We start from the raw sequence: 23,570 nt of genomic DNA, 5'->3' as shown, positions 1-23,570 counted from the left end.
CTCCCCATACATATGTTAATGTCTCGGCTCCCCATCTGAGCAATAATACCATGTTCTAAACTGTAATCTAAGCAATCTGTGAGGATTTAAAAATGGGAAGTCTAATTATTGTAGGTTTATGGCTGAACGAATGGGGACTATAATACTGTAGCTTTTAAGTGGTTAGACCATAGACTAAGCAGCAGGATGTCAGTAATCCATTAGAAGACTAATCAAAGTGTAGATAAAATGCCTGTAGTATTGTATGGGGGTGTGATTGCAGAAATATACGCAATTTAAAGATCTGTGACAGAATTTGAATGTATGATACTAATAACTGGTGTCACACATAAAGTGACTTTGCATATGCAAAGAGGTAATGCATAATATTATGCTCACTACCTGCTGTGTTGCCCTCGGTGCTCATGGGGGATCCAGCGTGCAGTTGACCTGTGCGACATACAGATACCAGGAAAAATGACTGATGGGAAAACATGGGTTTGAATGAGTCTCTGGAGGCCCCAGCTTTGGCCCTGGGCAAGCAAGTTGTCCCTGTACACATAATGGTAGGGGAAGAAGGTGGGCAGGCTGTGGAGAGGAAGAGCCCACCAGCAGCTGATCCTGAAAGACTTGTGAATGTGAGATCGCTTAGCAGAGTTTATCCAGAGAGCATGTTAAATCACACAGCTCTTTATACCACAGGTCATTGTGTTCCACCAGTGCACTCTCTACTCCCGAGGCTTTATTTGGTCAAATTTGGGCAAAATGTTCACTCTCAGTCAAGTAACTATGTCCTCCAGAGCAGAGCAAGGACCACTGCGGCACTATAAATGGCAGGGGCTGTACAGTGACTGAGACTCTAAGATGTGAATAGGTTTGTCAAAGCAGGTGAACATTGCCTCTTTCTCCTCTGTTCTGCAAAGAAAATAAAAGCGCTGACTTGATCAGGGAAATAAGTCTTTTTCCCATCATAGACCTGATTGTCAGTGCTGTGCTGAACCTGAGGGGGAAAGACACAGTGCTTGGAAAGCTTCTGGCCGTGTTCTTTTAATTAGAATTACTTTTTTCTGTTTTACTTTGATTTTCAGTTACTATTAAAAAACTGATATATGTATATGAGAAATTCAAAAATAGGTGAGGTAGCAACAGACCACACCTTCTTTGGAATCAGCTACTAAGAACACCATCCATTAATCAAACATTAAGTTCTGGCCACAACTTAGTTAAAGCCAAAGTTTGCACTGCATGGGAAAAATGAATTTTAAAAACATGTGATTGTAGGTCAAATGCCTTGATTAGTCTAGAGAAGTTAATGGTAATACAGTTGACAAAGATGAAAATACACTTCCAGATGTCATTTTCTGGTCTTCAATTCCATGTTAAAACACGTGAACAAAACTGTCTTACCTAGGAATCTCAGGCGCTGGTTTTCAGACACTTTCATTCTGTTCTGGTATTGAAATAACACTACGAGCTTCTAGTTCTGTTGGTATTTTCTTCATATTTCACAGCCTGTTGTATCATAACATTAGTTTCAGTAGTTCTCAACTCATTCCTTACAGATTCCTCCTGTGGCTGGTTTGAAAATAATTTAATTTAGAAATGCTGCTAAATCTTCGGTACAGATTTTTCAGCATCATGTAGGAAGGACACAACCTCTCTCTTCTTTTCAAATGCATATCAGAAATGGGTGTTAAATAGTTGGGCTTTTTTACACTCCTAACTGTTGTATGTCACATGAGGGTCTTATTTTTCTTAATATGTTTTTAAAAATAACTATTTTTTCTAATAAGTACTGATTATTTCTCTAGCCTGCTCACTTACACATTTTTAGGTTTTATCATTATTTGTTTTTATTTTAATTTTTTCTTTTTTAAATCATTTACATATTCACTGCTTTCACTTCATCTTTTAACCAGATTGGTTTCTTGCCCACAGAAATAGTTCTCGTGTTTATGAATGTGCACCTTTGGAGAATATTACCAATATTTTTAAATTACCAGTTTTAAGTGCTGGGGTATGATCTTTTAAGTTAAAAAAAAAAATGTTATTTTGATATAATTGCCTTTTTAGGAATTACCTCTTTATTGAAATAAAGTATCACAACAAAATTTGTAAAGTTAGATGTAAAATTTTAAGATTTGCTCTCTGGACATGTCCAGCAACATCCTGTACATTTTATGTAGGGAAGCATTAGGAGCTAAGAATATTTAATGCATCTTCACAGGGTTGGTTACAGGTATTTGCTTATACAGAGCATGGTTTCACCTGTTAACAATAAGAACACACTCAATGGCAGGCATGCGCATCGTCATGTGTTGATTTAGCTGGAGTGGGGTCAAAAGGAAGAAAAGGAGGAGCTATAGACCATGTGGAGGCAAAATCCTTCAGTAATCCATGCAAATGTACTGTTTAGCTGCATCTAAATACAGAGAAAAACTTCTGAATATAGTTTCTCACTATCTTTTCTAACTTAGTTGGGAAAATAAATATCCAGGTAACTTACACCTATGTTCTGCTGTGCAACATTTCTTTATATACACCAATAATTGCATAAAATCTGAAAGTTATCATCTTAAAATCTTTAACTCTCTATCTGCATGCACATGTTTATATAACCTGCAAAAGAAGCAATAAGCCAGATGTCTCCAATAGTGGTTCAACCAGCAAACATTATTCAGTCTAGGAAAGTCAAAAATCCTGTTAGCTTGAGATAATTTCTGGTTTACGGGACTTTAACTGGCGTGTCACAATTTATAGCTGTGAGTTATGTTTACTCATAGTAAAATACAGTAGGTATTGGAAAACTTGTGGGTTTTAAATTGAACCAAATATTCAGATGTATTTATTTAAGCACAGTGCCTTCAAACTGGTTTTTCACATGATAGTCCCATAAGCTCTCAGGGAAAAAAAAAAGACCTCTAAAATACTTTCAGATTATATTACTTCAAAACAGAACAACAGAGGGTTCCATTTTTGTAGTACTTGAGGACAGTTGAATCTCACAGATTTGTAGAGCAAATCAACCTCCCAGATTTGAACTTGTAGTTCTATGTAAAATTTAAATTCTTGATAGTTATAAATGGTTCTTGGTAACAAAAGTAAGTGAATAAATAAAATGTATCAAGTAATCTTGTCTTGGGCTCAACAAGAAATACTATATTATATTACAAAATTAATCTTTAGGATGCTTCAAGCTTCATTGTATATTATGCTGGCTTAGTTACATTATAAGAATGATCATTAAAATACTTTCAGTCTTTATTAAAGGCACAGTGTATGAAAAAAAATGGATTATGTTTCATATTTCAAATATTAGGGCTCCCAAAACAGTTTTTTCCATTTCTTTCCCTGAAGTCTTACGTAGAAAAAGCTTACCTGAGAGTATTTTACAAAGATTTATTTAAGATTGTGTTACTAGGGTAAAGAGGACAAATATTGCAGCTTGCTTAGTTCAAGCAGTTCAGTAGCAAAATAAGAGACTAAAGAACAAAAGAAGATGAAGAAAGAGAAAATAAAATCTCCCACTGCCCCTCTTCAGGTTCTCTTCCTCAGCCTTGGGTTGGGCTGACTATTCTCAAATCTGTTTTTCTATCAGTCATCAGTGTTTTGTTCTCTTTTTTTCCCCGTCACAAGAGCATTCTGAAGTCACTGTGAAAGAAGTTACAGCTAAGTCATGGAACTTGGGGGGAGACAGGAAGAGAGTTTTGCCCTCTTTTAGCTAAGAAAAGATAGGCAAAGTGTTACTTTGCTTAATCTTATAGATTGTTTTCTCTTATGAGAAGTTAATGACAGTCAAGTAATTCTTTCCTGTTCTGCTCATTTACAAATAACATATTCTCAGAACATCATACAAGTAGAATATCAGCAACCAATTTCGCTGTTGCTGCCTGTCTAATTTTACTCCCTTTTTCATTGCAGCTTTTTTCTTAGTGCTTTGCTACAACTATTTTCTGTCTCATCTCCTGGATTTCTTTTTACTTCCATACATGAACACAAACTCCTCTATATGGTATTGTCTCATGAAAGTGACTTAAATCTGCCTTTTCTTTATGGAAACTTAAGACACATATTACAAATGTCTGTTGTTTGTCAATGTAAGTAATTTAGTTCTCACTAATCAGTATTTCACTTTTGCTTACTTTACATATGGCTGACTGGGTTAAGTTGTGCAAAGCATCAAGTCTGAAGTGAACTTCTTTACTGTAAACTCTATTGTCATTTTGCATTTAAACTCAGAATGCTGGTTATTCAGATGAGATGAATGATTGTTGCTTGAGGGACACTAATTTATTGATAGTCAGTTGTCCTTGATCCTCTTGGCTTAAAGTGCATTTTAAATTATTTGATTGCTCAGAATTAAAAAAAAACAAGCATCTTCATTAGACAGAAAAATAAATGTAAGATACATGGCAAGTACTACTATATATGAAACTTTTCTCCTCTAGGATTATGAAACATAAAAAAATGCCACTCCTGGTGTGAAGTTAGAGATTTCTTTATTTTTTATTTTTTTTTATTCATATCTTCAAATCATTAATTTACAAATGTGCTGTTTCAAAGGAAGAAATTAGATTATTATTTTAAACAGAGTTCTTTTATCTTTGGGGCTCAAAGAACCAGCCCAAGTGGAGGCCTCGGTGAAGAATCCGCTCCTGTGAGAGGAGTTTTCCTTGGTTTTAATGGCTAATCACTGCCTTTCTGGGCCTTTCAGGTGGGATGGTACTACCTAGTACTGTGTATTTAACACCTTTACCTTGGTGCCTTCATTTTTGTTCTATATCTAATGCCACCAAAACAAAACTCTAGCTTTTTATGTGTCCAGCTTTAGACTTGATATTGCATTGCTTTGAAAAAGAAATTAATGAAATCAAATAAGTTACACCAATGCAAAACAACACTAGGGCAAAGGAAAGCCTAAGTGATTTCATTTTCTATTGGAAATCATGTAAGAATATAGAGGTAGAACTTATAATACTTCAGTATTATTTACATTCTGTGTATGTGGGGAGAGGAAGAAAAGGGGAAGAAGGATGTCAAAAAGATTTGGCTCTGCGCATTAATTTGTGTCTTAGACATTTTGCTGACCTATTTTGTAGCAGATCCTCTGGCAATGCGCTATAAAAACCGAGTTTCCAGACAAAATTCATTATAGTACATATAGGGGCTTTTTCAAATAATATTATCTCTTTCAGCTTTTTCTGTTCATCAAAATCTCTTTATTCTAAGTTCTGTTTAAGCAGAATAAAAAGACAAATTAGTAAAAGGTATAAGAGCCAAATCCTCTGGCAGGGTGCCACATGACCAGTCTGAATTGCTCTACTGGTAGTTTCTGGCCCTGAAGTAGATTTATCTGGCAGTTATACAAAGAAGATCTTCCAGCACTATAGCTGGATTAATTAGACTAAATTATCTGTGACATAACTGATAACTAACTTCAGTAATGTTGTTATGAGATTGGAGTCTATATTTTCAAAAAGATAGTTTTTCTGCTTTGGAAAACACTTCTGAAATGCAAGCATTGTGAAATCCACAGCAAGACATAAAGGTACAAGGTGAGATTTAAGATCCAAGATAATGATGAGATTAGCAAGTCATATACATCTTTTGTAGTATATTGTGTTTAATGAAAGCAAGCATTTTATATAGTCACTCATAAACTTAGGTGTTTACTACATATTCTTAAAACATATAATATGGTCTACTAAAGAGAAATGTAATGCAAACAAAACTGAAAATATAATTCTGGTTTCAAGAGCAACATCCAAAATTTTAAAAATTGCCTGTATTTTAAGAAAGGAAGCTGTTGTAAGCATTTGGAATTCTGAATAAATGACACTGTCATTTTCACCCAATAAAATATAGAACAATATAAATATGTATGTGCTACACAGATATTTAGAAAATGTTACAGACATCAGGGCTGAACAATTAGCAAAGGAGGAAAGGAGCAAACTACTGTAAAGGCAATGTAGTGATAACAGTATAATTATACTCCCATGGGGATCTTGTACAAATGCTTGAATCTTTTAAGCCACTAATGCTTTGCCTCCAGGATAAATTTTAAAAAATCTCTCACCCCTAAAGCAAGGTCTATTTTGGGCTAAAAGTTTTGTCAAGAATTGCTCCAAATTTCCCTTGTTTAGTGGGGAGAAGCTGAATAATTCAGAAAAAAAAAACAGAAAAATGAACAAGACTGAATTAAATATTATTAATTTCTAGATATTATTGTAATGGACAAATTCAGCCAACAAATTATTTCAAAATAAGTAAGATCTTTTCAAAGTGTTATATCTTTTGGGTTTTTTTTTCTTTATGTGTTGATTAAAATGCTTCTGATCACAGTTAGTCAACCATTTGTCACTATTATTCTGTGTAAATCATCAAGTATCTATCTTTTAAGTTAAAGGAATTCATAGGTATAAACTTGGTTTTTAGCCTTGTTCTGATGATTTGTGTGTGAAAATAAAGGTTACAGGCCTGTGAGATCTCCTCCTCTATATTATGGTAAAAATTTTTCAAAGCCAGTTCACGTGCCCTTCAAATGCCTTTCAACAGAAGAGAATTCTTTTTTAATCAACTGTCATCTTAAAGTATTCAGATTAGCACAAAAGTGATGGGCAAAATCGATCTTTACTTTCACATTTTCTTTGTTGACTCATTTTGTTTTATTTGAAGAAAACATTCTGTTTCCAAATAAGCGTTTCAAATGAATATTTTCATTCTTGTCTTCCTCTAGCCCATTTCCCACTGTGTCAAGAAGTATGGCAAATAAAACAAGTTATGAGAGGGCAGGAAAACTCCCACCACTTCATGCATTTGCATTGGTCTCTCTGAAAAACTAGGGCTTTTGTTGGTAAAATAGTTTTCCAACATGGTAAGTACAGGGTGGATTCTTCGGTGTCATGGTCAATTCTCGGTCCTTGTCATCTAAGGACTCTTTTTAAAACCAGCTGGATTTCCTCAGCCTCAGTAGTTTTAAGCTGATAACTTTCTCAAAGTAAAGAAAAACATGTTAGCTTATTTGGCTGATGGAATTTGAGAGTCATTTTGGACTCATGACAATGGGTCTTCATGAGATCCAAATATTTGAAAATAAAAAAATATTTTCCTGATATACCCTTATTTGAACCTATGTGCAATACAGCTGAGGCTGTTGTGACTAGCAAGTACCAAGCAATAAATAATGGTGCTTTGATTAGTTTAATTGCTTATGACTCCATCTAATCAGCCCAGTATTGTTCCCATTACAGAGTCATATTCATTTAGTTTATGGAAGCTATGAGTAACAGTTAAATTCATGTTCTTCTAGTGCACATGTCCCTTATTTGGTTTCTCAAACAGCATTTGTGACCCATCTCTGCTTCCCAAACTTTGTGCCATTTTTCAAAGAATGCACAAAAACACTGAGCTTGATGAGTCAATTTAGTTGGAAGGAAAACCATGTTCTCCTGGGAATATCTTGTTCTTGGCTTTCCCAAATGTGTTCCCTCTTTTGATTTCAGTTTGTGAGAGCTTACAAAGGGGCTGTCATGTTCTTTCCCCAGTGATTCCGCATTCATGCAAGAAGAAAAAGCCTTACCATCTTAGACTAGATGACAACCCAGCTCTTGCTTATTCAAAAAATGAAAGGAGTGGTAAATTAATCTTGCATTTTAAAGACTAACAGGAAAGAATTTATCCATTTTCCTCAAGTTAGAGGAAAGGTCACAGATGTCTGACTTAGCAATAAATGGCTTGAAGCAGCAGGTCTGGACAATCTTAAAAGGTGTATGACGTGAATTCTTGTTTTCTTTTTGAGAATTGAGGGATGAAGGTGCATTTGCATCTTGATATGCATACGGTACGAAGACAAAACCTATGGATTAAAAAAGGGGTACTAATTACCGTTTTTCATCTTCTTGATTTAACACTGATGTGGAACATCCAGTGACATTACTTGATAAAATAACCATTAACATTTTTTAAAGGTATTCTATCAGGACATTTAGCTGCTAAAAAATAATGGACAATGAAACAAGATACTAGAAGACTGGTTCAATTTTTCATACTGCAAAATCAATAGCAGGTAGAAGAGTTGACACCTTTAATACTGCATCACAAATATAGTGCGGTAGATCATTATCTTAGCATGGTAGACTTCAGTGTCAATAAAGTTTGTATTTGCAAAATAAAAAGCGTAGTTATTTGCTGCTCTTGTTGCAGTATTATCTTTATCCATTTTCCTCACATAAAAGACACAGTTTTAATTTCCTTAATCCAAAAAAAAGAGTTGTTTGAATATTATCTAAGATTTTACAATGGATTTTATTGTCTTATCTCCTTCTACCTTTGTCAGCTTTGCCAAATATTTCTTCAGAGGGTTGTGGGTTTTCCATTCATAAATCTCCTGTGATCTGCAGGGTCCAAACTTCTGTCTTTTTCTGCATAAACAAAGTGATGTTAACAAGTCAATGGACAAAGACCAGTGCTTTCAACTAGAGTGAAGCTGTTAAGTGTTGATGCATTGTTATCTTCTTTCCCAGGCAGATATTTACATGTCAGGGTAATCCAACATTGCACAAAATGAGTAATGCAGAGATTCAGAATACATATCGTCAAGGCTATAAATTTATAGAGAATTCAAAACATTAAACACAGTAAAGGATTATGTACTCTTTTACAAAGAATTTCTAAACTGTGACTTTAAATCAGTTAATTAGTTGAAGGATTAATATTATTTGACTAAGTAATAATGATTTCTGGAAAATGCTATGGAAATCCATTGAATGTGAGAAGAGAAAGGCCATCATTTTAAATTTAAGCTGTAAAAGATCAGGCCCTGTAAGCCCAAAGTGCAGCTCAGTCTGAATACATCTCTAATGCTTAGGGTAAAAAGCTTGACAAAATGTAAGGGTTTGTTTGATGGTTGGTTTTTTTCCATTTATGTTTAGTTTTTCCAGATTTTTGTCTTTTACCAAGCATTTCAGTAGCTGCTCAGGTCATGACAGATAACTGCACCGAAGGGAGCCTCAGTGGTCTGTGACATCTGTCTTCCTGCAGCAAGAGACTTTAGACACTAAGTACTGCACATATTCTGTTTGCTTAACTAAGTCTGCATAAGATTTTTTTGGAACTTGTTTTTGAGTGGAACAGGTTAAGCATAAATGTTTTGAATACAAGAACAGAGCAGCAGAGAGGTTTATGCGGGATATGCAAGTGTGAATTCACCCTGGGATTACAATGTAGTCTTAATTTTGGTTACATACATAAAAGGGGTAGGGAACTAAGGCAGAAGTCTCTGAGCAATTGCATAGGTTATACAGTTGTGAATAAAAGCAAATTAACTTTTCAAAATCATCTGTAGAGTATTTCACAAGCTCTACAACAGCAATGAAACAAAATATAATACATATTGCAATTTTTATCTTTTTCTTTTGTGACAGCATCCATTAAGTCAAATGATAGCTATAAAAATGAGGAAGTGATATTCCTTTTTGGAAGTACGTCAAAATCTGAATTAGCAGGCCCTTGCGGAATGATAATTCACTAGGTAGTCTTACTGAAGCTTTGGGAACATGAAGAACACTAGGTAACATTCTGTGCTGATGATGCTTTTCTCCATTTCCAATATACTGGAGACTGAACAAATTCAGTTGTAGAGTAATTTAAAACCCTCTCCATATTATGCTCCTGGGAAGAAGCTGATCTCATATGACAAGAAATCTGAGTTGGCACCCTGCAGCCAAAGCAGTAGATCAGTTGCACTTACCCTGGAAAAAGTGGTGATGGCAGAATTTGTCCCTCAGGTGCACTGAAGGGGTGGCTAAGGCATCATGTGTCTGCAAACCTGGGTATTTGGATCTGCTGTAGTACAGAGAATTGAGTCTTCCTGCTACCCTGGCTGCCATTCATCAGCACTCCTATACCTTTCCACTCAGCACTGCTTGAATGAAGTCCCTGTATTCTGTGGAATTACTTCCTATAAAGCATGGTTTAACAGAACAGCATCTATGCACATAAACTTTAGACTGATAGAGTCTGAACGATATCTCCAAAGTTTTTGGACCAAGCTGACAACCATTCCAAGAAGATTCATAATGGAAACTTCATGTCGTCTTATTTCAACAAAACAGTGTCACAGATTTGATCCTACTTTTCTTGTTCTTTGATCCTTGATCAGTTTGCATCTAGTAATTGCTTTAAAATTGGAATGCATGTAAAAGCACAGAATTTTGAGTTTGTATAAAAGGGCTTATCCATCTGGGTCTAAAATTGCAGCACAAATTAATATATTCCATATCTGCACACTTTATCTGGTATGTTGCTACAATAAATTAATTTCTAGTGCAAAGTGAAATAATCCTTTTAAATAGTGGCCTTAGGTCAGCTGTCTCCTATCATTAGCATATCCATCTTATTGCTAGGACACATGGGGAGGTATTACCTGGTTGCTTTATATCAAAGCCAATTTTAATCAGTTGATGATATGAATGGTTTTTGCCAAGAAGTTAACAAGTACTTAATATATTATTGTAATTGCATGCCCAATGAACTAATATGTATTTATCACTTGATATTTACATTCAAATGCAAATGAGTGTTTATAAAAGCATAATCTCAAAGATCTTTCAACATTAAGAGCACATTTGAAAGTAAGCTTGTTCTTTCTGCTTCTATTTAGTCATCTGTGACTCTTTGGAAGATCATGTTTCTGGAGGTGGGATCACGTGCCCCCTGGGCTACTTTCCATGTGGCAATATCACAAAGTGCTTGCCCCAACAACTTCACTGTAATGGTGAGGATGACTGTGGGAATCGGGCCGACGAAGAAAACTGTGGTACGTGGTTGAGACTTTTCTTTGTGTCTAGCACCTGCAGTCACTGAAACCCATGTAGTGCTCACACTAAAATAGAGTTGTGGTGTTAGGAATAGGAAGTTAAATGTTTTGCAGAGTATACAACAGGTCTTTGGCATAGCTAATAAAGCCACACAACAAACCATTTGCTAGGAAAGAAGGATGAACCACATTTTTGTTTGTGTATGGTATCCGTTTATCCAATTTCATCCCTGCCTTGAACTTGTTTGCATGTGTTATATTGATGTGTACAAATGGATGTATGTAACCTAGCAAACACCTCCGTTGAGGAGCGGTAGATATATGTGCTAACAGAGTTTGTATGAAGCTTAATGAACTTCACGTGGGAAGCATAACTTAGAATTTTCAAGGATTTTCAGGAAACATCCATGTCCTAATTTGGGAGAAAACAGCGACGGTGTGAGTGTACTGTGCATGCTGTGCCGCTACCAGGCTTTGGCGTTTGGAAGTGTCAAAATCTCAGGGAATACACATGGACAGGTCACTGCTCCCTGCTGTTTCAATCTTTGTCACCCCTGGCCCTGCCAGATGGTAGCCATGAAATTGGCTTCATTTGTAACCTTTACCCCTGCTACTGAGCAGGGCCAGAGCACAGGCTTTGCACTGGCACTTGCCTTTCCACCCTGCTGATCTGTGAGAATGACCTCAGCGCAGCTGTACTCTGCGCTGAACAGTATGTCTCGCACAGTGCCTGAACACAGCTCAGAGGGTGGCATAGACCTGCGACAGTCTGGGAAAGACCTCCCTATATTTTGTGAGAAGACAGCTTAGCCATTTGGTTGTGAGCTTTGAACGCAGGGAGAGAAAATTAGTCCTAGCCCATTTTATTTAGTGGTATTGTCAGCTTACTATCAGCCTGGTTAGTTTCAAAGATACTCTCCAGAGCTACTGATCCATGGCAGATGGGGAAACTAGACTTCCTATTCCTTGGTAGCTTTCCTGTAGACATGGAGCGCAGCCAGATTCATGGTGCCCTTCCTCACACACTGCTTCCAGCTCCCTGGAGCCAAGCAGGTGAACTGTTTTCCTGTCCCAGCTGGGCACACTGCCATCAGAGCTGGGGGTCAGGAGAGGAGAATTCAGATATTAAGTGAAACTTCCAAGTATGTTATGTATAACAAAAGGAATTTTCTGAAAGAAGTTTCAAACAAAGTATCATAAAGGCATTTTTTCACAAGCATTCTTCACAAAGTCAATGAAGTTTTGGTTGCTCTCATTGTATGTCTGTGAAGTTCATTATGTACCTGCGTAGTATCTTATTCTTATACCTATCAAATTTCAGCATCTTAATCCATATGAAAGCCACTTTTAATTCTAATCACATCATATGGACCTGCAGCTTTTTCTAGTTTTACGTCTTTGCTGATGCCACAAACATACTTTCCATTGCCAGTAATTAGAATTCTGAACCACAGTGGTTCTTGTATTCTTCTCCTGTAATTATCTTGCCCTACAGTGGCAGAAACTGCTAACAGTGGTGCCCTCTTCTGTTTAAAAGTCCAGTCACTGTAAATGTTTTTTTTATCCATGTTTCATTTCTGTATAGTATCAGAAAGTCTATTGTACAAGGACTTGCTGAAAGTGTACAGCTTGATCAGATGGCAATTAGGGTATACAGAGTTTTGTGATGGGATGTACGAGACAGTATAGCCTGCGAGACAATTCATCTGCGATATTGAATCCACTTCTGGGTATAGTAATCCAAGAATGAATTAGCCTCCATTTCTGAAAGCCTGAATTACACAAGATGAAGAATCACTGTATTAACTTACTGGGAATACCATGCCATCAGTGTTTTTCTCCTGTCTTGATGACATATTCTCATTTAGAAATGCATGCCGTGTATAACATATTAAGGTCATATTCAGCAGTAATGGTTTCTCAAAAACTTGTGTTGCAGTTTGAATAAAGGAAGAGTTGCTTCCTTTCCTCAGAATATGGAATGTCCTGATGTGATTTATTCCAATGCCCCTGAACTGTAGTAAGTGTGGGGATCTTTGTGGGATACGCTGTTTCGCTCCCAAGACAAAGAAACTATCTGGCTATTTTTGTTTGCTGCAGTTTCTCAGGACCACGTTAGTATCCTTGCCTTATTGCAACACTTATATCCGGTTCCCTCCACTCTTTATTTTTTTTTAAATTTACAACTATTTTTCAGTGTAAATCATTGCTCCTGGTTACAGGAAAGCAATTAAAAATTAAAATATTCCACTGTAGTAATTGTTGCGTGCAGTGCCATTGGAAATTTTAATCTTATCCACAAGGTACTCACTTAAGTAGCTCAACTGTTAAATTCTTGCACACTCTCATCTTGCGTAATTTGAATAAGAGCTCAAAGGTTGACAGTCTAAAACATTCAACCCAACATGTGTGGCAGGGAAAAAATCAGCACAGACCCTGACAGGAATTGGGAAATTTTTAGTTTTTTTTTAATACATGTATCTCAAACAGAGCTTTACAATCTGCTTAACTCATGATTTCTTAAATAATGATAAAGCACTACCTTAAGCCTACAGAAAAATGTTACAGTGAAGACTTGTACATACCTTATGTACAAACTAATAGCGTAACAGAAGGAAACAAAGCAAAACTCTGCCATGGACACTAGCTCTTTCTGTGATGGAAAGGACTGTGCTGATGAAGAAGAAAAGGAAAAAAAACAAACACTTCTTTTGAAAAACAATGCTGATGTTGTGGGTAGGGGGAAAAGAACAACAAGAAAAAAAGCACCAGGTACTCTAAACACAAGAAAGTCCAAAGTCCAGTTGCTCAACACAAGCCCTTAAGCACGCTGAACATTAACAGCAACTGCAATTACTGAAATAACCCTTTTAAGAAACATCAGTGAATGAAACAAGCAGAGAAGCAATCAGCATAAAAAGCACAGGTAGTTCTTCTAAGAAAGTTACTTTATAAAAGTCTTTAAATGCCCTTGAAACAAAAAGTAAATGGCATCAGTACAAAAGAGACCAACATGATAGGAGCCTCTGAATGTACTTGTAGCCAGTCACTCCATCCTGTAGCAATTCTAGCTCTTTCCTTTTTTAATGAGTAAAGCTCTCTCGTTTCCCACTTCACTGCTATAGAGATATTTATTGTGGTAATCTTTGAGAGGATTTGAAGTATTAGTCCTGTTTAATGCACTGCATGCCCTGTAACAGCAAAACATGATTAGAAGTATTTCAAACTAAACTAAATCCTCACTGAGAGATGTGTTTTCAAATGTGCTGTAGTCACTGTTCATATCCAACCTAGGCACGTAAAGATTGGCTTCATGGTGCGTTCTTCAAATCTGATTCCTCTTTCACTTCCACCATGCTGGGTTTCCAAAACTAGTAAAATACTGTGTGTGATATCCTGATGAGGAAGAACTTGAGGCCAGGTAGTAAAACTGCAGTAAGAGGAGAAGTCTAACAATTTATCATGCCCAAAGTGACGGGAAGCTTTTTTGAACTATCACTAGATAACCTTAAATGTGCATGGAAAATGCAGTCTTACTTTTTGAACTTGAAAGCATAGTCCATCAAGAGTAGTGGGTGTCTCTGCAAATTTGTCATGAATATGATGTTTTTAAATAAAAATTATTTATTTAAAATTCTATACTTTGTAATGAAGGCTTATGGGTTTGAGGATTTTCCTTTTTAGGCTTGAGTGTGGCATTGAATTTTTCCCTGCTGTTCTGCCCCACTCTCACCCTTTCTGAAGCAGCAAATTCTCAAAAACACTGAGTGCATTGTTGAACAGTTCAGCTTATATCACATATTTCACTTGAAGGGTTTTTTTTTTAATCTGTTACCAAACTCAAAATGTATATGGGAAAAACCCATATATATACATATAGATATAGGTATAATTTTTATATATATCTCGATTCCAGCATCCTTCTGTACTCAAGCTCAGTCCTACTGAAGACTGATTTCAAACATAATGGTTTCAGGCTAATTTTCAAAGGAAGAGCTTTTCCTCTTTCTTTACAGCTGTAACACTTGATTCTGTAGCTACTTGATGTTTATAGATAGGAGGTTAGAACATTTGTTTACTTCATTGCTTTTTAAACATGAGCAAGAAGGATAAATACCAGGCATAATCATGAATTCTGCTCAGCTAATGCTATGGCAGTGTTGACTTGGGAATAGTTCCTAAAATGAGTATTTCTTGCACGGAAGACATTGCTGCTACAATGTTAATGTATTCTAACAACTCTCTAGCAAAGCCCTTCAATGCCCAGGGGCATAGTAAAAGTGCCAAGTGCATATTTCCAAGTACATATTCATGGAAGGAAGCGTTTTGGAATCTCTGCTTTGACAATGATGCTTAATGATAAGCAAAGCTAAAACTAACAGTAAATAAAAACATCATTTGATTAATGCAAAACAAAACCAACAAAACAGTAGCATTTATGATGCAGATTTGCATGGGGTCCGCATGTGGTTTGTTATCTTAAACTGCGTGTTTGTTCAGGTGAGCAAATTCTGACACATGAAAAATTGCAAAAACATACAAAAGTTAAATCATAACAAAATGTACTCCACACATTTGAACAGAAGACAAGCAACATTGCCAGTAATCATCTATTTTTCAAAATACCAACTCTCTGAGTAGCTTTAGACAAAAATATTCCTTAATCTGCTGCCTAATTAAGTATTTAAATTTTAAATCTTACACAGAAGCACTTTATTTATTTTTAATTCTCTAATGTACCAACACAACTCAGGGCTGAACTTTTATTCTAGGTAAGGGTCAACTTTCTCTGAATATTATTATCCTAGTATTACATGCAATGATAAAAGTGTAATGTTACCAGCAACAACATTTGTGTAATTACCTCTTCTAGATACATCACTGAGTCAGTTATTTTTGTAGTCCTATTATGCTAATTACAAAGTTCTGTAAAAATTCAAATACATTTAAATTTTAAATCTCTGAGAGATTAAAAATTTGTTTTTCTTGTGTGATATTCCAAGCTCTTTGTTGAACTGTCCCTAATATTCCAGCCATTCTGTTTGATAATCAACGTAATTTGTTCCTTGTAACTGTAAATTAGCTGTGACGTTAATATGATGACAGTTCTTGGGGAAAAGCCTTCCAGTAAATTGCAGTGTAGCTTACCTCAAGTTTTATGTTCCAAAGCCACCCATCAGCTCTTGAATTTAGTTTGGTACAAAGTTGTAAGTGGAGAAATATAGAAACAATCAGATCTCAAAAGCCACTCAGCTTTTCTCCTTTCAAGGGGAAGTCTGGACTTTACATCCTACCTGGACACTTTGAAAGCATATTTTATTATATGTCTTGAAGTCTAAGATTAAGCCCTACTGCTTTGTCTCTAATAGATTTAGCACTATGCATCAGCATCCTGTAGTTACAGGTTCTGAAAATCCCTTGGTTGTAAAGTACAGGTGTACTGATTTCTTTGTAAATATGCCTGCTTTCAGATTTGAAAGTTTTTTCCTAACTTCCATTAGTGTTTGATAGCACCCAAACGTGCAGTCAAAAATCTATGTGGTTGGTTGATTTATGATGTTCTGTTCTAATATAAGATGCAAACAATAAGACCAATATAAAATCTTCAGTCACACCACCCGGGCTTTTGACCACAACATGTCTTGTGAAACAAGGCTGAGGCTGATGAGAATTGACCTGGACTGACTTCACTAAAATAAATGGAAAGGCTTCCGCTGTCTTTAGTGAGCAAAAATCATAACTTACCTAAATTAGAAAACTAATGAAAAGCTCAGATGTTTCAAAAAAAAAAAAAATCCCCAAAACCACAATGGTTTTTACGCATGCGTTAGCCTTCCAAAATAGTACTGGATATGACTGTTTGGAAGTACTGCTCTAGCAGTGATTTTCTTTCTTTCTCTAGATAAGCTGAAGAAATCTAGGTTGTGATCTCCTGCAACTTGTCACAGAAACAGGAGATACAAAATACAGTATCCTCCCATGAAGTCTGTGATACCTAAATCTCAAAAATAAATATTTTAATTCTTCTTTTTTTAAAAACTGAATTGGGAATTGAGCAGATATGGTTTATTCTTTGTTTAAATTTATGGTTACTGTCATTTCACACTCCTGAACAGCTCTGGTGCTCCATCTCAGAACTGATTCTTGAAGTAGGGTCTTCATTTATTGCTAGCAAATCTCTAGAAGAAATGGTTATGTGCAAGTAACACAGGTATAACTTCATATTCAGAATTGGAAACGTTTTAACATAAGAATTGTTTAAAATGCAAACGCCAGAATTCTTATGTATTTCAAAACCAAAGTCAGGTGCATTGAGTCTAATCCCTTGAACTTCTGTAGACCAGATTCTTTCACCATGAATGGGGCATTAAAAATCCAGTGACTACTGTTACATATTTGACTACCACTCTACTTACTAGCAATAATAAACGGGCAATGGAAGGAGCACCATGCTAGGGTGTTTCATTTTATCTTTTTTTTTTCACAAGCAGGGTCTTTAATTATGTAATGGAACAAAATAGCATGAGCTATTTTGAGAGCATAAGTTTCCTTAGTGTTTAGAAATTTGGCTTCTGGACAATTTTGCAGATAGTTCTGCAAAGCTGATTTTTTGGCAGTTAGGCAATGGTTGTAATGTGTCTGCATTTGTTTTTTAATCACAGTGTCATAGCCACATTTTTCCAGTCCAGTGAAGCGAGAACAGGCATGCAGATTTAATTTAAGATGTTTCTGACTCTCCAGAGGAGTTCTTCACTGGCTAAACGTATTTACCATTGTGTTGCGCCCAGGCCTAAAAGCTCTCGAAACAAAAGGCAGCCTTCAGCTCCTCAGCGGTTAAGCTCAGTTATAGATGTTCGTTAAGCTCTGTCTAGCTCACAGGCTGGAAATCACAGAGGTTTCTGAAAGAACTGGGGCAGGGAGCGGCTGTTTGAAGTCTTGCACCTATTTCCCTTTAAAAGCACAGGCCTCATCCGTTACTGTGCACCACACAGTCATCGGCTGACTGGCTTGCCTCATTAAATATGTTATAATACACTACTTCTTTTTTTAAAAAGGCCTATGATAAAATTCAACAGGATGAAAGTAATAACAATCTTTATAGATGTCATGCTGTTTTCTTATGTGTTTATTTGAAGTTCTATAAGCTTACAGAGATTGCAGTTCCGTAGGTTCATCAAATCGTATTCTAGATTCCCATAACAGAAATCTGCATTTCTATGGGATGTTTCAAAACACTTATACAAAAGTTATACGTTTTAGTATTACAAGGTTGCTCTTAAAGGGTGAGAAATTTCAGAGGGTGAGTTTCCCATTTTTGCCTCAGCACATTGCAGAAGGTCTTGGTGACTTTTTATTTCAAATTAATACAAATAATGAATAATTCTGTAGCTAGTCTCAACTTTTCCTGACATGACTTTTTTTTCCATCATACTTAGAATGTGACATTTAAATGTATGAAACGCCATTCAGTTTTGAGCCCTACATTGTAAATTCTGTTTATGAATGTTGTGGTTTAAACCCAGTCAGGTAACTCGTTCACTCACTCTCCCCCTTCTTGCCCTCCCCCTACTCCCGGAGGGACAGAGAGGAGAATCGAAAAGAATGCAACTCCCACAGGTTGAGATAAGAACAGTTTAGTAACTAAGGTATAACACAAATCACTACTGCTACCACCAATAATAACAATGATAAAGAAAATAACAAGGGAAGAGAATACAACATCTCACCACCAGCCAACTGATAACTCGCCCCCCCCAGCCCCACCGATTCCTACTCCCACCCCACAGTCTCCCTTCTGGCTAGCTCCCAGTTACATCCTGGGCATGACGTGCTGTGGTATGGAATACCTCTTTGGTCAGTTTGGGTCAGCTGTCCTGTCTCAGCTTCCTCTCAGCTTCCCCTCCTCCCCGGCAGAGCATGAGGCTCACAAAGTCCTTGGCCAAACCAAAACATCATTGTTATCAGCTCTGTTCCCAAGCCAAAAGTCAAAACAGAGCACCAGCTACCAAGGAGGAGAAAAATGACTGCTACTGCTGAACCCAGGACAATGAAGCAAAAAGAAAGTGCTTGGAAGTCTGCAGCATGCTCAAAATGTAGTAAATACCTGGAAAAAGATCAGATTTTCAAGCTTCATGGTGAAATTTTTCATATATGGTCAAATTTTATTGTCTGTCATTGCCATTCATCCACAGTATGTGGGTACTGTAATAATCAGGTTTACACTGATGTGCAAATGTCAGCAAACGGAATAGCTTTGCTGAGGTTTGACAGGGGGGGGAATTTAATTACTGAGATCTTTGAATATTGTTAACAACTAAGAGGAACTTCTACATTTCACTGGACTTATGTCTCTTCTGTCCCTGATAAAGGGACTTTCAAGCAATTCAAATTTTTATAGATGTATTCATTTCTCTGCATAATAATCCATGAAGACATGGCCAAGAGAAGGTGAAAGTCATATAGATAACTTCCTGTTCATAAATTTATTAAATAGGAGATGCATCTTTAATTTAGCAAAGCTGATATTTCCTTGAATCTGTCACTGGAAAGATTATTCAAATCTGTAGTTTGTGAGTATTAACATACTCTTTCTCATTTCTTTCCTATCAGAAATAGTAATTGACAACTTTTAGCCAGGAACAGTGTATTAATCCGTAGTCAGATAAATCCAGTTTACAATTACTTATTTCACTTATCCTGTGGGGGGGAAGATTTCCTGATGCCTTCTTTTCTCAGATCTCATTTTTTACAGAAGTGCAGCCAACAATCTATTTTAGAACCGGCTTGGGAAAAAGCTATTTCTCATCTGAGCTGTACTCCCCCAAATGATAGATTTGGGATTTCAAGACCAGTACTATTACCAGTCATTCCTTAAAGTGTTTGGAGAACCTCGTCTCGACAGAGGTAAACAGGTCACAAACCTATCATATAAATTCTAAACGATCACAAAGTGATTTACAGTTCTGGCATTAGTGCTTCACCAAATGGTCGTACTAAATATAGTAATTTGCACAATACGTTCTTCTGGGATTCGACAAAAGAGTTTGTATAAAATAAAGACTGTCCCAGGCTTGGGCACAAACCTTGGTCCAAAACAAACATTTTTGAGGGTCAGAAAACTTCCAATAACTTGTTTTATTGTGTTTCAAATATGCCTTTGAATTTCTAATAGAAAGCGGGAAAATCAATGCCATGAGAAAAAAAGCTTTCTTCAAAATGAACTCACCAGAAACTGAAGACAACTGGAAAGCTTCCAGTACAAAATAATCCATCTTTTCTCTTCTCTGTGCTTTTTTTCCCTTTCTCTTTTATGGCCACCCAGAAGTACACAGCTGCCTCTTGATTTCCTTGGAAATGCTGGTGAACTTCCCCTTCATAGTGAACTGCTCCCTCGTTCTTATTAATGTAGAAGGCACTGCTCATCCTTTTTCTATGCAGATGTGAACTGCAGTGATGGTCACCTCTTGTACATCCTTTGTCTGTCACTTGGCAAAGCATTTTAAAGATACTAAAAGGTGGAATAAAATCTCATCTATCCATTCTTTAGTGTCAGAAGCAGGGAAATGCAGAAAAATGATACTTTTTATATTTGTTGGCTTACAGGAAGATTAGAATTTGTGGCTTTTAACTATATATTCAGAATCTTCAGATAAGTAGTTAGTTGTCCAAAACAATATGAATGTAATTATGAATGAGAAAGTCAAAAATATTTTGAGATTGTATTCCTGACTGCAAAATACTTATTTGGTATGATTATGCTCCAAGAATAATCTCATTTTCAATACATCTTGATATATTTCTGTTCAAAAATTCTCAATAAAAGATTCCTTTCTTCCATCTTGCCTCCTCTGCGTACATTGTATTTCATGCTGGTTTCTTCATGCTTCAGTTGGTGGGTCCAGTCTTGCAGATGAAAGTCTATGGATGTGCTCCAGTTAAATATTCAGAAACAGTGATTGGGGAAACCTTGTTACAGCACTAACTACAGGGCAGATCTGCTTGGCAAAGGATCTATTTCCATCACTTCATCAATTACAGATTTTGTTTTACAAGTAGTCCTGAAAAGAAACTTCCAAGCACTCAAAATAGGCAGGAGCAATATTATTGCAGCTTTGTCAGCACCTTTTGTTTTGTCCAAAATGCATTAGGCTGCTTCTGAATATCAGTGTAATGATCTGAATTGGCAAAACTGTTATTGGATCAGAGCATACCAGGTGCTCTTGAGGAATTTAGTGAAATGCACTTAAATGCCTTCTCTAAGTGAGAAACTCTCATTCTTGCAAGACATAAACTAATTCACATTAATTTCTGAGTGAAAAAGGTGCTTTTCAAGTCTGTCTTTTCCCTTAATGGAGCAATTCCTGAAGACAGATTTTTGTTTCCTTTGAATCTTTTATCTTTTAAGTTTATGCATAAAAACCTAACAACTAGATAAAAGATAGTTTGGCTGAACTTACTTAATCTTTCATAATATCTATTAATCAGCTTTTCAGCTTAGGCAGCGAAGAGGCAGGCATTTCTCATAACAGCTCCATCTGCTGACACTCTGTAGGCAGGCTTCAGGGGATGCTTTCAAGGTAATTTTCCTACCTAGCTAAGAAAATAACTGCAATGAGACAAAAAAAATGAAATGTCATTTCAGAGTGGGAAAAGTTGCAAAGAAGTAAATGTATTTTATCTCCCCCTGGCTATTTTGAAGCCAACATATATAGTAGTAATATTTATTTGAATATAAAGATCTATAGAGAATTATCAGTGAGGAATTGTATTTAAGTTTAAACAATTACCATGTGAAATTGGTAAAGGAGGAGGAGTGTTACTAGAATATAATAAAAGTGAAACAGACTGTAATTAATAGCAAAACAGAGCCATCCTCAGAGTTCTCATATAAATGTTGTTTGACAGTAGGTATCTTTATAAAGTAATGGTTTCAATTATCACTGGTGCTTTGACTCACAGCTAGTGGGTGCCATCCAAAGGTGCATTTCTGCTACTGGTGCATATTCATTAAATGAGATGCTTTAAACTAAAATGGTATGGGCAAAGCTGAAGAGAGCTCAGATTCTACTCAATAAAGCTAAAATTGGATCACAGCTTCTGAAGGAAAGTTTGGGGGTAATCTCTCAATATCTTCTTTTCTTTCTTGTGTTTATTCCTGCCCTCTTTTGGAAGTGGTTACCTGATCAGTAGATTTACTGATATATGACACTATATGACAGACTTCCAAGTAACAGATCTGTAGTTATTTCCAGTACCCCTGTATCTGGAAATACCTATTTGTGGAAAGAAACTGAAAGATCTACTCTTCACCTTTTGCCTATATGGCTATAAACCATTCTGTGCCAGTACATCTATACATAGTGACCAGACTGGTAATATGGAATACTTTTTTTAAGAAGGTGAATATTAAGCTTAAACATACTGACTTGAATATGTTTCACCACATCACCCATTCTCTTGAAAAGCAATGATCACTTGGCCTTCATCTAGATTTTCAGGAAAGTAATTATAGGCTGTGATAGTGTGAGACAGCCCTCTGAAAGAAGTAGTCAGAGTCATTGCAATCATTTGAGCTTTCCTAGACTGTGAGAAACCCACATGTTTAAGGAGGTAGGAAAATATGGTCGCTTCTCATTTTTAGACTCCTACATAAACAGAAAGCTCTGAAATGAAAGATTGTATTATTTTGGTACAACTGTCACAGAAAATGTTGAAGGTATAACAAGCTGTTACGACCATGCAGTTCATAATCTCTATACATACATGTGATTAATAGTATAAAGAGGTATATAAGAGGTATAAAAATAAAGTAATTTAATGGTTTATGAAATGTTCTGAAAAAAAAAAAAACATTTTATTTAGATGAAACTTAATGCACCTAAATTTAGTGAAGGTAATTCTACCTTCTATTTCTATTCTAATGTGGCTTCTATTTGTGGTTTGCTTATTTTTTTTTATTAGAGGACTACAATGGATGGTCTCTGCAATTTGATAAACATTATACAAAGGACAGATACAATAAAATGAAATCTCTGTATGCATCTCAGACAAAGACACCCGAGTGCTGTAAGTAATTAGGGATATTACTTGTGTGACTATTACTGATGATTCCTAGAAAGAAATACGCTACAAATACGCTTATCAACGTATCAGAAATAAATGGTTCAATTTCATTTATAGTAAACCAGAATTTACCTCAGATGAACAAATGTATCAAAGGTAATATCAGTTCCATTTAGAATGATTAATTTTCTGTAGGAGAAGCATAAAATATATGCGAACTAGGAGGGCAATATAAATGTTATCTGAATATATCAATGCTTCTGGAAAGTCCATGAAACACCCATCTTTCAGAGTGAAATGAAGGCAACATTCGTCTAAATTCACTTCTTCATACATCAAATGGCTCTTGCAAATCCCTTCCACTTTTGTGGCATTCATCCCTTTTGGACGGATTTTCTGATTCTCCTGTCTGCCATGAGCACTAACTTAAAGTGTAGAAATAGGGTGAAATAATGTGAAAAAGAGCAAAGATTTCCTGACACATTTTCATCCCGTTTTCACTTGGACAGAGCTGGGCTAATTCTAGTAAATATGAGGACTGTATAACTTAAAAAAGAGACACAAAAAAAACTCCATGCCAGAGTCCTGTGTACCCAGCCTAAAACTCAAGAGCTTCTAACAAGCTTTTTCACAGAAATCAGGATGTAATCTTTTTTGTGTGCCTTTATATTTATTGTTAGGGTTTCCCAGGTCTAAATCAATTATGTGA

General features: G+C 36.1%; 1 protein-coding gene across 3 annotated transcripts in view; it reads left to right on the top strand.

Annotated features, from left to right (window-relative positions):
* RXFP1 (relaxin family peptide receptor 1) overlaps nucleotides 1-23,570 on the top strand; it is a 53,011-nt gene that overhangs the window by 5,355 nt on the left and 24,086 nt on the right. For 2 of the 3 annotated variants that reach the window (XM_061475672.1, XM_061475668.1), the window contains exons 2-3: nucleotides 10,643-10,798; nucleotides 22,760-22,864. In XM_061475672.1, the coding sequence (XP_061331656.1) occupies nucleotides 10,643-10,798; nucleotides 22,760-22,864 (261 nt within the window). Of the gene's footprint in view, nucleotides 1-9,347; nucleotides 9,512-10,642; nucleotides 10,799-22,759; nucleotides 22,865-23,570 lie in introns of those variants that run through there. The other variant, XM_061475676.1, reaches the window with a different exon arrangement.

Source organism: Pezoporus flaviventris, unplaced genomic scaffold (assembly GCF_033815535.1).
Source record: "Pezoporus flaviventris isolate CSIRO_AGI_PZ_B2104156 unplaced genomic scaffold, CSIRO_AGI_Pfla_v1 ptg000002l, whole genome shotgun sequence".
Classification (NCBI taxonomy): domain Eukaryota; kingdom Metazoa; phylum Chordata; class Aves; order Psittaciformes; family Psittacidae; genus Pezoporus; species Pezoporus flaviventris.
The sequence above is the reverse complement of the archived record's forward strand: the minus strand, read 5'-3'. Positions and strand labels throughout refer to the sequence as shown.